This window comes from Dryobates pubescens, chromosome 37 (genome assembly GCF_014839835.1).
Source record: "Dryobates pubescens isolate bDryPub1 chromosome 37, bDryPub1.pri, whole genome shotgun sequence".
Classification (NCBI taxonomy): Eukaryota; Metazoa; Chordata; class Aves; order Piciformes; family Picidae; genus Dryobates; species Dryobates pubescens.
The window spans coordinates 3,481,946-3,498,061 of NC_071648.1; the positions used below are offsets into that span (position 1 = coordinate 3,481,946).

General features: G+C 51.8%; 1 protein-coding gene across 1 annotated transcript in view; it reads left to right on the forward strand.

Moving 5' to 3' along the window:
* The window catches only part of CPS1 (carbamoyl-phosphate synthase 1), a 119,615-nt gene that overhangs the window by 12,384 nt on the left and 91,115 nt on the right, over positions 1-16,116 (forward strand). Inside the window, exons 3-10 of the mRNA XM_054177026.1 lie at positions 1,169-1,313; positions 3,597-3,686; positions 5,129-5,185; positions 7,708-7,800; positions 9,218-9,307; positions 11,161-11,289; positions 12,326-12,432; positions 13,398-13,539. Of these exons, the coding sequence (XP_054033001.1) occupies positions 1,169-1,313; positions 3,597-3,686; positions 5,129-5,185; positions 7,708-7,800; positions 9,218-9,307; positions 11,161-11,289; positions 12,326-12,432; positions 13,398-13,539 (853 nt within the window). The remainder of the gene's footprint in view (positions 1-1,168; positions 1,314-3,596; positions 3,687-5,128; positions 5,186-7,707; positions 7,801-9,217; positions 9,308-11,160; positions 11,290-12,325; positions 12,433-13,397; positions 13,540-16,116) is intronic.

A 16,116-nucleotide genomic window follows, 5' to 3' on the forward strand; every position in this document is an offset into this window, starting at 1 on the left:
GCAGGGTGGGCTGCCTTGCCTTCAACTTGCCTGCTTCAGAGACACACAAACCAACTTCCAAACACTTGGGCATCTTGCCAGTTGAAATGAATCATAGAATCACAGAACTGTTAGGGTTGGAAGGGACCTCAAGGATCAGCCAGTTCCAACCCCCCCTGCCATGGCCAGGGACACCTCACACTACAGCAGGTTGCTCACAGCCACATCCAGCCTGGCCTGAAAAACCTCCAGGCATGAGGCTTCCACCACCTCCCTGGGCAACATCTTCCAGTGTCTCTCCACCCTCATGGTGCAGAACTTGTTCCTCACATGCAATCTCAACCTGCTCTTCTCTAGTTTGAAGTCACAGATCTCACAGGAACACATCCAAATGGGTCTGGAAAGTCTCCAGAGAAGGAGACTCCACAACCTCTCTGGGCAGCCTGTTCCAGTGCCCTGTCACCCTTACAGTCAAGAAGTTCCTCCTCATGTTGTGGTGGTACCTCCTGTGCTGCACTTTCTATCCATTGCCCCTTGTCTCAAGACCTGCAAGCTCCAGAGTGGGTGAACAGCTCTGATACCTGTTGGCTTTTCAGTTTGAGCTTCTATTGCCACTAAGAGGGGCAAGTCATAGAATCATAGCATCAAAAAGGTTGGAAGAGACCTCAAAGATCATCAAGTCCAGCCTGTCACCCAACACCTCATGACTACTAAACCATGGCACCAAGTGCCATATCCAATCCCCTCTTGAACACCTCCAGGGATGGGGACTCCACCACCCTGCACTGCAGAGGAGAAAGAATACAGCAATGGTAAAGCACTGCCCCTGTGATGTGCCCAGGGAGTGACCAAGCCCTGGCTGGTGGTCAAGTGATACTCCATGAGCTTCCTGCAGCTCTCTGAGCACTCTGCACTTTGTGGAGTTGTTGCCCTTCCATTCCACAAGGAGGCTGAGCTTGCCAGCAGCTTGAATCAAACCTGAGAAGCCAAAGCCTTTCCTTGTTCTCAGTGCCAGTTGTTTAGTCACAGATGGCAAAGTCAGGGCAGATGCAGAGATGCTTTCACCTGAGTACCATTTCTGCCTCTTTGCCATGTGGGGAATTGAAACCTGTCTTGTTTTTACTGCCTTCTTTTGTTTTCCTCTCAACTCCAGCCCAATGTACTTCTCTTCTATCCCTTCCTCATCCAGATACACCGAAGCCTTGACAGATCCCAGCTACAAAGGGCAGATTCTTACACTGGCCAACCCCATAGTTGGGAATGGTGGAGTGCCTGACACAGCTGCTTTGGATGAAATGGGCCTCAGGAGGTTCCTGGAGTCTGATGGGATCAAGGTAACTATGGGAGATGCAGGGCAAAGGGTGGTGCTAGCAGCCTGAGTGTGCTGAGTGTGATGTGTGTGTGCAGAAGAGCTAGCTGGAACCCTCACAAGAGGTAGGAATCAATAATATTCAACCTTTCTTCTTCTGCTGGACATTGTCCTTTGGTGGCCATAAAAACACAGAATCACAGAATGGTCCAGGCCAGAAGGGACCTCCAAAGCTCATCCAGCCCAACCCCTCTGCAGTCAGCAGGGACATCCCCAACTAGATCAGGTTGCCCACAGCCCTCTCCAGCCTCACCTTGAATATCTCCAGGGATGGGACCTCAACCACCTCCCTGTAGAGCCTCCCTGCCCTGGTGCAGATCAACACTGCCACCTCACTTGGTGCCATCTGTGAACTCACTGCTGACACACTCTGTCTCTTCATCAAGGTGATCACCCAAGATGTTAAACAGCAGTGGTCCCAACACTGAGCCCTGAGGAACACCACTGGTGCCTGGCTGCCAGCTGGGTTTAACCCCACTGCCCACCACTCTTTGGGCCCTTTCACCCAGGCAGTGCTGTATGCAGCAGAGCATTGCTCAGCCAGGCCACGAGCAGCCAGTTTGTCCATGAGGCTTCTGTGGGAAATGGTGTTAAAGGCTTTCTGAATGTCTGGGTAGACACTGTGGTGAGAGGGGATATAGGCTAGGAGCAGGGCTGTGGCCATGCAGCACTGGAGAATGAAACAAGCCCCTGAAACTGCAGAGCCAGGGAAATGCTTTTTGCTCTCTTGAGGGGCAATGACTCCTTTCTGAGCTAGCTAACTATGCTGGAGAATGGAAATGACTTCTGAAATGAAATGTCACTTAAAAAGTGAAAAGCTTTCTTGACCAAAATATTGAATCAAACCCTCCCCTGTTGTTTTCCTTTCAATCTCCATGTCCTTTCTAATGAGCAGTGTTTTCTTGGGTCAGTGCAGCTTGCAGCTTTGGGTACCTGGCAGTCACATTACTCTTGTCAGTTTTGGGGGTCCTGTGATGAGGGAGCTTCTTCTGCCCATCTGATCTGCCTTACTGAGGCCACATCTGAAGTACTGCGTCCAGTTCTGGGCTCTGCAGCTCAAGAGGGACAGGGAACTGCTGGAGACATTCCAACAAAGAGGGTGATTAGGGGACTTGAGCATCTCCCCTGTGAAGGGGGACTGTTTAGTCTGGAGAAGAGAAGGCTGAGAGGGGATCTGATCCATGTCTCTCAATAGCTAAAGGGCAGGTGTCAAGAGGATGGGGCCAGACTCCATGCAGTGATGCCCTGTGAGAGGACAAGGAGCAATGGACACAAACTAGGGCACAAGAACTTCCACCCCAACATGAGGAAGAACTTCTTTACTGTGAGGGTCACAGAGAACTGGAATAGGCTGCCCAGAGAGGTTGTGGAGTGTCCTTCTTTGGAGACTTTCCAGCCCTCCCTGGGCATGACCCTGTGCAACCTGCTCTAGGTGAAGCTGCTTTAGCAGAGGGGTGGCCCTAGGTGATCTCCAGAGGTCCCTTCCAACACCATTCTGTGATTCAAAGGACCCAGGTACACTCATGAGAGAGCATGAGGACTTTACCCCTTTGCTGGGTTTGTGTTCTGTGCACCCCACCTGTGAAGTCTCAGCTTGGCTGCCCTTTTGTTACCTAGGAGCAGCCACACCATGCCTGCCAAGCTGTGTGTCCTGTCTATGATTCAGTTTGCAGGGAATGAAGAGTGAAAACTCAGAAGGTCCTGGGCCAGTGTGACAGTTTGAGGCTGTGCCTAGGAACATATTCCATGGGCTGAGTAGGAAAGTGATAGAATGTAGATAAATTACCATTGGATGTAAAGGGAAAAGAATGATGAGGTCCTAAATAATCCTTTTGGTGTGGTAATTGGCATAAAGTTAGTTGTGGACACCAACCCTCTCTCTTTCCAACTTCCTTTGCTCTAGCAGATACTAACAGGTTGCTTCAGCTGGCTTGCTGCCCTTGGCTGTGTTTCTTCATTGTGGCTAAGTACTGACAGCTCCTCTGCTCTTCTCTCTCTCTCTTTTACCTTGTATAGAGTGGGAGAAGGGGAGCAGGGAGGGGGAAGGTGTTGGTAGCCCCCTGGTTTTGTCCAGGGGGGTCCTGGTGTTGTTTGTGAATCCCTGTACATATTGGACATTTGGTACATACTCATTGCATCCCATACCTCTAGATTGTAGTCTGCTTGTAAATAGAGCTTCATTTGCTTTCCAGGCACAGGCAGGCCAGGGTGCTCCTTCAGTGGCAAATGACCTCTCTCCTCTCTGCAGGTTTCAGGTCTGCTGGTGCTGGACTACAGCAGTGAGTACAGCCACTGGCAGGCTGTCCGCAGCCTGGGAGAGTGGCTGCAGGAAGAAAAGGTGAGCAGTCTAGGGGTAACTGCTTCATGGGAACAGACCTGGAAGTGTGAGAGCAGGGGAAAAGACTGCTGGCTCTGAGCTGCTAACCACTTTTCTCCTCAGATGCCTTCACCAGTCTGTATTGGGCTCCTTCGTTCCCTGGCTCTTCATCCATGTCTCTTTGTCAGGGTGCAATGGTACTTGCAAGCTCTGGCCAGTAGGAATGTTAATTAAATGGGAGTGGTTGGCTCTCCATCAGAAAGGGACCTGGGGGTACTGGTTGATAGTAGGCTGAACATGAGCCTGCAGTGTGCCCAGGTGGCCCAGAAGGCCAATGGCATCCTGGCCTGCATCAGGAACAGTGTGGCCAGCAGGAGCAGGGAGGTCATTGTGCCCTGTGCTCAGCACTGGTTAGGCCACACCTTGAGTCCTGTGTCCAGTTCTGGGCCCCTCAGTTTAGGAAAGATGTTGAGATGCTGGAAGGTGTCCACAGAAGGGTAACAAAGCTGGGGAGGGGTCTGGAGCACAGCCCTGTGAGGAGAGGCTGAGGGAGCTGGGGTTGCTTAGCCTGCAGAAGAGGAGGCTCAGGGGACACCTCATTGCTCTCTACAACTCTCTGAAGGGAGGTTGTAGCCAGGTGGGGGTTGGTCTCTTCTCCCAGGCCCCCAGCAGCACAACAAGAGGACACAGTCTCAAGCTGTGCCAGGGGGAAGTTTAGGCTGGAGGTTAGAAAGAAATTCTTCCCATAAAGAGAGATTGGCCTTTGGGATGTGCTGCCCAGGGAGGTGGTGAGGTCAGCATCCCTGGAGCTGTTTAAGCAAAGCCTGAATGAGGCACTCAGTGCCATGGTCTGGTTGATTAGTTAGGGTTGGGTGATCAGTTGGACTTGATGATCTTGGAGGTCTTTTCCAACCTGGCTGGTTCTGTGTGATCCTGGGTGCTTCTATTCTCTCAGCTAATGTATTGCTGCTCCTGGTGGTTGCCACATAATAACCTCAAGAGGTCTTTGCTGCCAGAACCCCCATGCCTTGAAGCTGGGGGAGTCAAGGATGTGTCAGCAGACTGCCACTGCTGTTTGTGATGTTAGGTGCTCACAAGCAAAGCAAAACAGGGCTCAGCAGTGAGGCAGATATTTGCCACATGAATTCTTTATTTTGTGCTTTTTTAGTGAAGAAACCAGACTTTGGACTAGGTCTCCTTTAAAGGCCCCTTCCAACCCAAACCACTCCATGAGGCTATGGGTTGGAGAACTAAGGTATTTATGGGTGGCAGCAGGGAGAAGTGAAGAGCTGGAAGGGAGGCAGCCTTGACATTAGTACTACTGAGAGCCATAGCTCCTTAAACAAGGACATCTCCTTCTCAGCCAAGTCATCTGGCTTCTGTCTTCCTCTGTCTTGTTCTCTGCTGTCTTAGCTGCTTGCTCTCTAACTTGTTCTTCTCTTGTGTTGTGTTTTTATTCCCAGGTGCCTGCACTCTATGGGATTGATACCAGAATGCTCTCCAAACTAATCCGTGGCAAGGTAAGAGCTGCTTCCCCTCATCCAGCTGCATTAACTTTGCTATTTCTGGGGCCTTTTCCTGACAGCAGAGCAAACCTTGGGGTAGCAATGCTGCTGCTGGGCTGCCTTGACCTCAGAAGCTGCTCACATCCTCCAAAGGCCTTGTGTCTTCTGTACAGGGGAGGCAATGCCCTGATAGGATAGGATAGGATAGGATAGGATAGGATAGGATAGGATAGGATAGGATAGGATAGAATAGAATAGAATAGAATAGAATAGAATAGAATAGAATAGAATAGAATAAACCAGGTTGGAAGAGACCTTCAAGATCATCAAGTCCAACCTGTCATCCAACACCACCTAATCAATTAACCCATGGCACCAAGCACCCTATCAAGTCTCCTCCTGAACACCTCCAATGATGGTGACTCCACCACCTCCCCAGGCAGCCCATTCCAATGGGCAATCACTCTCTCTGGGTAGAACTTCTTCCTAACCTCCAGCCTAAACCTCCCCTGGCACAGCTTGAGACTGTGTCCTCGTGTTCTGGTGCTGGTTGCCTGGGAGAAGAGACCAACCTCTGCCTGTCTACAACCTCCTTTCAGGGAGTTATAGAGAGCAAGAAGGTCTCCCCTGAGTCTCCTCTTCTCCAGGCTAAGCAACCCCAGCTCCCTCAGCCTCTCCTCACAGGGCTGTGTTCCAGCACCCCCAGGTCCCTCTCTGCCTGGCTGCTCTCAGCCACTCTGACCCCAGCCTGTAGCACTGCCTGGGGTTGCTGTGGCCAATGTGCAGCACCTGGCACTTGGATGTGTTCAGTCTCCTGCCCTTGGCCTCTACCCATCTGTCCAGCCTGTCCAGGTCCCTCTGCAGAGCCTCTCTACCCTCCAGCAGATCAACTCCTGCCCCTGGTTCTGCTCTGGGTTTCCTGTTCTATGTAAGTGTGGAAGGAGAAGCCAGCAGCTTCCCCTGGTCCTTGACCAGGGGGGTTCTTGTGCTGTTTATTAATTGCTAATAACTGTAAATATTCTAAATCCTGTATATTTTGCACAGATTCCTTGCATTCCAGAGTAGATTGTACTTCTGCTTGTAAATACAGCTTGAACAGAGCTGTAGAGATGAATTCTTGTGGGAAGCCAGGGTGGTGTCCCACTCACACAGACAGCAGACAAGTGCAGCTCTACACCATAGGAATGGCAATAAGTGTTCTGCTTTCTTTAGGCACACTGCTCAGTGGATCAGCATCCAGACTGATTATTTGCTCTGTGTGGTAGTAGTGGCCTTCATACTGGGACTGAGAGCTTCTGGTTTATCACAGGGTCACAGGATGTTAGGGGTTGGAAGGAACCTCTGGGGACCTTCCAGTCCAACCTCCTGCCAGAGCAGGAGCAGAGAATCCAGCACAGGTCACACAGGAACACATCCAGACAGGGATGGAAAGGCTCCAGAGAAGGAGACTCCACAACCTCTCTGGGCAGCCTGCTCCAGGGCTTATTCCAGGAGTGGGACAAAGCCATAGCAGGGATTTTTTCACTGAGAAATTTAATGAACAGGAGGGCTCCAAGGATGCTGAAGGGACTGGAGCACTGCCTGGTGAGGAGAGGCTGAGAGCCCTGGGGCTGTTTAGTGTGGAGAGAAGAAGGCTGAGAGGGGATCTGATCAATGTCTATCCATAGCTGAGGGCTGGGGATCAAGAGGGAGGGGACAGGCTCTGCTCAGTTGCACCCTGTGATAGGTGGCAATGGATATAACCTACAGCACAGGAGGATCCACCTCAGCATGAGGAGGAACTTCACTGTGAGGGTCACAGAGCCCTAGAGCAGGCTGCCCAGAGAGGCTGTGGAGTCTCCTCCTCTGGAGGCTTTCACTCCCTGTCTGGATGTGTTCCTGTGTGACCTGTGCTGGATTCTCTGCTCCTGCTGTGGCAGGGGGGTTGGACTGGAAGATCTCCAGAAGCCCCTTCTAACCCCTAACATCCTCTGATCCTGTGATCCTGTGAGGAGGATGTGCTGCTGCTTCTGTGAGGTGGTAACAGCACCAGAGCCAAGCTTGCTGGAGGTGTTTTATTGTGGTTTCTTTTTTAACAGTTTATTCATTAAACAGCTCTGCTGAGCTGCCTCCCACACAGCTCTGCTGCCTTGCAGCTATCCACAGGAGGTGGCTGAAGACCTCACAGTGGGTTTCCAAATCCAAAATAAAGCTGCACAGTGCCTTCTGGATTATTCTCAAGTCCACACAGCAGTTACCTGGGGATTCTGATCCTCTTGGAAGTCAACCCATGTCACTGTCACCAGACAGCTTGCCAGACTGCCTGGTAACAAATCTTGCTGCTGTCAATAGCATTCTTCCCTGAATGAGGGGTTTGAAACAGAGCTATGATACTGAGGAGGGCTCCTAAGCTTCTGAGGAGGCTGGAAAGGGTTATCAGATGCTAAGAAACCACCTCCAAGCAGCTGTTCCAGTTGCTGTGCCTGTCAGCACCTTGTCCCAGTGTTCACAGCTTCTCCTTTGCTCCTGCTTTGTTGTTTACTGCTGTATTTCCTCAGGGCACCCTCCTTGGGAAGATTGAATTTGAAGGTCAGCCTGTGGAGTTTGCAGACCCAAACAAGCAAAACTTGATTGCAGAAGTTTCAACCAAGGTGAGAAGCTCTTCTGCAGTCCCAAGGCTGTACACTCCAGATAGCAGCTGCTCCCTCTTTGCTCTGGGGATTGCCCAGTCTTTCTCAACAGACAATCTGGGGACCTTTCCTAAGCCACAGAGGCCTTGGAAGGGCTGTCAGCTCAACACCATCCCTGCAGAACCCCCATGGCTCCTGCTGTGCAGTGTTGAAGATGTAAAATGAGCTGTGTTGAGCTGAATGTTGGCTGAACAGCACTTTGGTTGTGTGCTACAGACTAGAGAAGTCTTGGGGATCTAGTTAGACCTAGTGGATGATGGACATTATCCAACATAAGAAGAACTAATGGCAAGAATGGCTGCTTGCCTTAAAGCATGAGCTGTGTTTTAAGGATGAATGTGGTGAGGAATCAAGGGGTCTCCAAAACACCTTGTGAACTGGAGAGTGGAGTTTGCTGGAGGGACTCTGACATGTGACACTAAGTTTCTCAGAGAACCTCTGTGAGAAGATGAATGGGCAGACCCTTCCAATGTCTCAGAACTCTCTCTGGGAAGAAGTATTTCCTAGCATCCAGCCTGAGCCTCCCCTGCTGCAGCTTGGAACCATTGCCTCTGCTCCTGTCCCTTGCCAGCAAGGAGCAGAAGCTGTCACCTTCTTGCTCCAACCTCCCTTCAGGGAGCTGTAGAGAGCAAGGAGGTCTCCCCTCAGCCTCCTCGTCTCCAGCCTGAACACCCCCAGCTTCCTCAGCCCCTCCTTGTAGCCCAGGTGCTCCAGGCCCTTCTCCAGCCTTGTTGCCTTTCTCAGGACACTCTCCAGCCCCTCAAAATGTCCTTCCTGGAGTGAGGGTCCCAGAGCTGAACACAGCACTCCAGGTGTAGCCTCAGCAGTGCTGAGCACAGGGGGATGGTCACCTCCTGTCCCTGCTGCCCACCCTGCTTCTGATCCAAGCCAGGCTGCCATTGGCTTTCTTGGCCACCTGGGCACTGCTGGCTCATGATCAGTGACTGTCAACCAGAACCCCCAGTGCCATGCTCCAAGTCACAGCTTTCCAGCCACACATCCTCAAGTCTGTAGCTTAGGGCTTGCTGCTGCTGTAATCAAGGGTATTTAAAAGAGCACCAAAGCTTCTGCTTCCCCAGGCAGCTGAAGGAAGCATTGATGTCTGCAGTACTCCTGGAGATTTCCCTGTAAATTACAGTCTCACAGTATAGCTAAGGCTGGAAGAGACCCCAAGGATCATCAAGTCCAACCTGTCTCCACAGACCTCACAACTAGACCATGGCACCAAGTGCCACATCCAAGCCCCTCTTGAACACTCTTGAACTGACTGTGCAGTGCCACGTATTGGAGCAGTTGTGCCACCCACCTTCCCTGTGTTTTATGGGTAGGGAGTGATGTGTCTTTGATAGCCTGGCTTGTCTCTTTTTTGTTTTGGTAGGAAGTCAAGGTCTATGGCAGAGGGAATGCAATGAAAGTTGTAGCTGTGGACTGTGGGCTGAAGCACAACATCATCCGGCTGCTCGTGAAGGTTGGTCGCGGCTTTGTGCCTTTCAGCTCTTGTTTGGCTCTGGTAGGAGCCTCACCTGTCCTCCACCTGGGCACACCCCATTCCAGGAGCAGCTCTCCTAAACTGAAGTGCAGTTTTTAGGATGCTTTGCATGGCGTGGGACTTGTTCTGTGTGTTCTGAGCTTGCTGTGCTCTATTGGGAGGGTAAAGGAGAGGACCTGTGTTGCTCTTCTGGTCCAGGGGCCATTGGGTGATGAATGAAGGCAGGAACCCTGTTGTGCACAGCAAGGAGAATCCAGAAATGCAGAGGGCAGAGAATCTCAGAAGTCCTCCCTGAAGTCCTTTATTGCTGCACTGTAAAATCCCCAGCAGTACAGAGTCTCAGAGCATCCTTACCAACCAATATCCTGGAAGCCCTTAACAGACAAAGCAGCCAACAAAAATCCTGAGCATAGCCCTAGCAGCATCCCTACACTGAAGCCCTGACCAGAAGTAGCTAACTAACAGAAGCAGAAGTGTCTAGCTGCCCTAACCACCCCCCCAGCTGTTCCTAACCCAAATCCCAATCCCAAGTGCCTATAGCTCAGAGTGGCTGTGTTTTATACTCTTTGCTACCAATCCCTTACCCAGTCAAACCCAACCACACATCTAAGCTAAAATCTGTTCCCAAGCAGAGGTGGCTTCTGCAACATGTTCCAATCCCAGGGTGCCAAGGAGAGGATCTTGTTCTTGGCACCCATGGAATGTGACTGTTTGGCTCTAGGCAGCATGCAGTAGGTCAGCTAGAAAGCATTTTGCAGTCCCATGGACTCTGCACCTGCCCAGCAGCTGCCTTCAGAGCAGTGGCTGCACCAGACCCGTGCAGCAACCTCTCAGCCAGGAGAAGAACTCCTGGAAGGTGAGCTGCAAAACATGAGACACAGCTTCTCTAAAGGACAACCAAAGGAGGTCAGCCTACACTGGTGAAAAACTTCTGGTGAAAGAGTCTCCCAGGGAGGGTGGTGAATGGGTGAGAGGGGCCCAGAAAAGTTTTGCAGTGTCCCATCCTTGAAGAGATTGAAACGTCAACTGAGCAGTGCCCTCAGCAATCTCTCTCCTAAAGTTGAAGTCATCCCTGCTCAAAGCAGGGATTGGACCATCTGACCTCCTGTGGTTCCTCAGTTCTGAGTTTCTCTGCTGTTCCTGGATGTGCTGGAGTGAGGCCAGAGAAGGGCCATGAGGATGAGCAGAGGGCTGGAGCTGCTCTGCTGTGAGGACAGACTGAGGGAGTTGGGGTTGCTCAGTCTGCAGAAGAGAAGGCTCTGAGGAGACCTAATTGTGGCCTTCCAGTATCTGCAGGGGGCTACAGGGAAGCTGGGGAGGGACTTTTTAGGGTGTCAGGGAGTGGGGGGAATGGAGCAAAACAAGAAGTGAGTAGATTGAGATTGGATGTTAGGAAGAAGTTGTTCCCCCTGAGGGTGGTGAGACACTGGCAGAGGTTGCCCAGGGAGGTGGTGGAAGCCTCATGCCTGGAGCAACCTCTGCACCCAGCCTGGGTTTGTGCCTGGGGTTGGCCCAACCCAGATCCACTCTGTAGAAGTGGACATACTGCTCCAGCATGCCTACACTCTCATTGTGCCTTCCACTAGGTAGCTTGGATCTCAGGACTGAGTTTCAGGCTGGCTTGGCATACACCGAGGTGCCTCTAAGACACTAAGCCTACCAGTTTTGTGGAAATAACCAGGCAGTGGAGTGAGGACCTCCCTGGCAAAAGGATGACTGAAACCCAGCTCACCCTCTGGGCCACAAGAGCATGACAACAACCTCCTGACACCAAGATATTTGCTGCCCTCCTCCCCTCATCTCTTGTCCCCTTGCGTCTTCTCTTTCCCCAGCGAGGTGCGGAGGTGCACTTGGTTCCGTGGGACCACGATTTCACCAGCATGGAGTATGATGGCCTTATCATTTCTGGAGGACCAGGGGACCCCATGAAGGCCCAGGAGGTGATTCAGAATGTCAGAAAGGTACAGTGTAAGAACCCTTAGGCCACTTTTTGTTGTCTAATTGCCTTTTTGTTTCAAGTGCCTGAAATCTAAGCAGTTGGTTGCACGAAGATCTGACAGACCACATGTCCCTCCAGTCGTTGCAGCTGCCTGGGATATTCCTCAGCTTGGCTGGCTGGGAGTTGTCTCCAGGCTAAGCCCCACAAAAAGGCTGTGAGGACCTTGGTGAACAATCTACAGCAAAATACAATTACCACCTTTAGCTTCCTGGTGCCTTAAGGCACACTGTGCTCTTTCAGGAGCTCTGGGACCTGGTGAAAGAGCAGCCCCAGTTTCACAGCACTCCTCTCTGTCTCACACTCTCTGGCTGTAGTGTAGTGTCCTTGCTTCATCTCCTCCAGCACACCTGGGCATCAGGCTATGCTCTGAGACTTCTCTCTGAAGCATAGGAGAAGAGGAAAGTCTCTCTTGTAGGCTGCTGCCATCCTTTCCCTCTGCTCACAGGGCTGTGCTCCAAACCCTCCCCAGCCTTCTTGCCCTTCTCTGGACACCTTCCAGCATCTCAACATCTTTCTTAACCTGAGTTCCCCAGAACTGGACACAGGATTGAAAGGTGTGCCCTAACCAGTGCTGAGTACAGGGCACAATGACCTCCCTGCTCCTGCTGGCCACACTATTCCTGATCCAGGCCAGGATGCCATTGGCCTTCTTGGCCACCTGGGCACACTGCAGGCTCACGTTCAGCTGCTGTCCACCAGTACCCCCAGGTCCCTCTCTGTTTGGCAGCTCTCAGCCACTCTGACCCCAGCCTGTAGCTCTGCATGGGGTTGCCGTGGCCAAAGTGCAGCCCCTGGCACTTGGACAATTTCTTTGCACTCTATCACTTTCCTACTCAATCCATGGAATATTTTCTTAGGCACATTTTCTACCACTTTCTTCCCAAGATCTATGGAAAATTTCCTTAGGCATCAGCCTAAAGCTGCCCCCCTGGCATGGTTTGTGGTCCAGCTGCTGAGCAGAGCCACTGCAGCAGCTCTTGAGAACTCTTTCATTTTAGGTGCTGGAGAGCGACCGGCCGGAGCCCTTGTTTGGAATTAGCATGGGGAATCTGATCACTGGGATAGCAGCTGGAGCTACTTCCTACAAGATGCAGGTGGCCAACAGGTGAGGCAAGCCCCTCTGCTTCCCAGGGCCCAGTTACACCAGCTCAGCACTGCAGCAGGGCACAGAGCAGCAGTGCTTTGCTGCGGGACTGCCTTCTTGGGAGCTTGCATCTCAGCAGCGTTGCTGCTTCAGTCCAGCCATTCTCCTTGCCTTTAGTTTGAGCTGTTAGTGTCATGCATTACTTTTCCTGAGGATGTCTGGAAAGCATTTGGTGTCATTTGTCCCCATCAAATTGGAAGTTTCTCCTAGGATGTCACATCTTGAGAATGGCTATCAGCATAGAACAGCTCCTGCTGACCTGCTGTGCATAGCCCCAGAGTTAGAATCACAGAATTGTCAGGGTTGGAAGGGACCTCAAGGATCAGCCAGTTCCAACCCCCCCTGCCATGGGCAAGAACAGCTCATACTGGAGCAGGTTGCTCACAGCCACATCCAGCCTGGCCTGAAAAATCCCCAGGGATGAGGCTTCCACCACCTCCCTGGGCAACCTCTGCCTGTCTCTCACCACCATCATGGGGAAGAACTTCTTCCTGACATCCAATCTCAAGCTACCCATTTCTATTTTTTTTTTCCATCCCCCCCAGTCCTATCCCTCCCTGACACCCTCAAAAGTCCCTCCCCAGCTTTCCTGTAGCCCCCTTCACATACTGGAAGGCCACAAGAAGGTCTCCTGGGAGCCTTCTCTTCTCCACACTGAACAGCCCCAACTCCCTCAGCCTGTCTCCATAGCAGAGCAGCTCCAGCCCTCTGCTCATCCTTGTGGCCCTTCTCTGGACACCTTCCAGCACCTCCAGATCCTTCCTGGAATAAAGGCTCCAGAACTGGACCCAGTGCTCCAGGTGGGGTCTCAGCAGAGTGGAGCAGAGGGGCAGAATCCCCTCCCTTGCCCTGCCGGCTATGCTTAGCAGCTCTGCCTAGCTGGCACTGGCACACATCTGGCACTGCTGTCCTCTGTTCTCTTTCAGGGGGCAGAACCAGCCTGTCCTGAATGCAGTGAATGGCCAGGCTGTCATCACTGCTCAGAACCATGGCTATGCCATTGACACCTCTACCCTTCCACCAGGCTGGAAACCTCTCTTTGTGAATGCCAATGACCAAACGAACGAGGTGAGCTCATATTTCCCAGACACTTTGTGGTGGGTTGAGAATTCCCTACCTCCCCCCCCTCCCCCCACCATTATCTTTGCCAGCCCAGCTCAGCTGGAAGCAAATGAAAGCTGTGTTTACAAGCAGAACTGCAATCTACAATGGAATGCAATGGGTATGTACAATAGACACAGGATTTACAACATTTACAGGTATTAACAATTAATAAACAGCACAAAGACCAGGGGAAGCTACTAGCTTCTCCCTCCTTGCCTTCTCCTTGACCCCCTGTACCAAAAGGAGAACAGCCAGAAGCAGAGGAGTTAATACCAGTCACAACAAAAGCAGTGCAGCCAAGGTCAGGCAGCAGCAAGTTAGCATCTGCCAGCCTGAGGAAGCAGTAAGAAATTGTTTACATGACTAGCTTAAGTCCCTTATCTTTTCAATGGCATTGCTTTGCATTATCATTCTTTTCCCTTTTACACTGATTTACATTTTACTACTTTCTGTTCAAGATCTCTGAAAAGGTTTTTAAAGGCATAGCCTAAAACTACCACCCCCCCTGGAGAGCAGTCTGGAGTGAGCAAAGATTCACTCTCCCTCTTTATCTCACCCCCTGGAACCCTGCTCTTAGATCACCATTAGTTACCTGGACTAAACCTGGTGTTCTGACCATCTGCTCTGCTTGGGGCCCTGCCTGGCAGGCCAGAAGGGGGTGAGCCATTACCACTCTTCTCCACACCAGCCCAGACTGGGACTGCAACACTGACTTTCTGGTTTCCCTTCAGTGGCCTTGCTCGCTTCTGTGGTTTTCTGTTTGGTAGTGCTCACTCAGTTTCTGTTGTCTCAGGGCTTGTCACAGGATCAGAGGATGTTAGGGGTTGGAAGGGACCTCTGGAGATCTCTGAGTCCAGAGATCAGGACAATAGAATCCAGCACAGGTCACACAGGAACACATCCAGACAGAGATGGAAAGCCTCCAGAGGAGATTCCACAACCTCTCTGGGCAGCCTCTTCCAGTGCTCTGTGACCCTCACAGTGAAGAAGTTCCTCCTCATGGTGGGGTGGAACCTCCTGTGCTGTAGTTTCCATCCATTGCCCCTTGTCCTATCCCAGGGCACAACTGAGCAGAGCCTGTCCCCTCCCTCTTGACTCCCAGCCCTCAGATATTGATAGACATTGATCAGATCCCCTCTCAGCCTTCTCCTTTCTGGACTAAACAGCCCCAGGGCTCTCAGCCTCTCCTCACCAGGCAGTGCTCCATTCCCTTCATCATCCTTGCAGCCCTCCCTTGGACTCCCTCCAGCAGATCCCTGTCCCTCTTGAAGTGGGGAGCCCAGAACTGGATGCAATATTGCAGGTGAGGTCTCAGCAGGGCAGAGTAGAGGGGAGGAGAACCTCCCTGGCTCTGCTGGACACACTCCTCTCAATGCACCCCAGGATCCCATTGGCCTTCTTGGCCCCCAGGGCACATTGCTGTCCTCATGCAGAACTTGCTGTCCACCAGCACTGCCAGCTCCTTCTCCCCAGTGCTGCTCTCCAGCAGATCCCCTCCTAACCTGTACTGGTGTACAGTGACTTCCAGCTGGTGGGTGCAGAGTCACTGCTGATTGTCAGTTGCTGGTTTCTCTATCCTTACAGAGACCCAGGCTGGGGAAAATGCAGAGCTCCTGGGGTTGAGGTTTTGAGATGATTTCCTTTCAGCTGTGTTGACCAGCTCCCCCCCTTTTACCAGCAGGTCTCTCATGGTTGCTTTAGCTGAAGAGATTGGAGACAGTCTTTTGCATGAAGCAGGTGATGAGGCTGGGCATGAGTCTTCTGGATCTAGAAGCATGAATTTCTTCTGTGTGAGCTAAAGGCCCATTTCTGTGAGCCCCACAGAAGCAGCACTCTCCCAAATCTGGACAGCTAGAGGGGGTGGGGGGCAGGAACAACGTTGCTTTAGCATGGGATGCCCAAGCAGGAGCAGGGTTGGATGGGCTCTCCTGTGCACTCTGTTGCATTCCTCCTTTGGAAAGAAGAAGAAACATTTTCTTGGTGGCTGGCCTCGATCCACCACAGCTTTCCAAACACTGACAAGGCATGGAGCAAAGTTGGAAAGGATGTCTGTGTGTAACTGGAGGGGACATCAGCATGCAGGGAAAACGTGGCAGACCGATGGCCTGCTCTGCTCTGAGGGCAGCAGCTCACACCACGGTGTCAGCTGTGCTCAGGAGCTCATCTCTCAGCCTTCTCCTTTCCCAGCATCCCACCCTGGAGCTCTGGATGGCACTGTTGCTCCACAGCAGCTGCTTGGACTCCTTTGTCCTTTCCAAAGGGAAGCAGTTTGTATCAGAACCAGTTTCCTGGATTTCCTGTTGAGGGATTTCTCTACCTACACCTGGAATCAGGGGTCATGAGCAATGCCAGGGACAGCCTAATCTCGATCATGGGGCTTGGTGCCACCAGGCCATGCCAATGAGAAGTCTGTTTTTCCTGACTCCAGCTGAAGCTACAAGCACTGTCTCCAAACTCAGATTAGCTCCTTCATAGCTGTTGTTTGTCCAGTGCAGTGCCCTCACTTCATGACAGCCCTGAAAGCAGACCAAGGACAGAGAT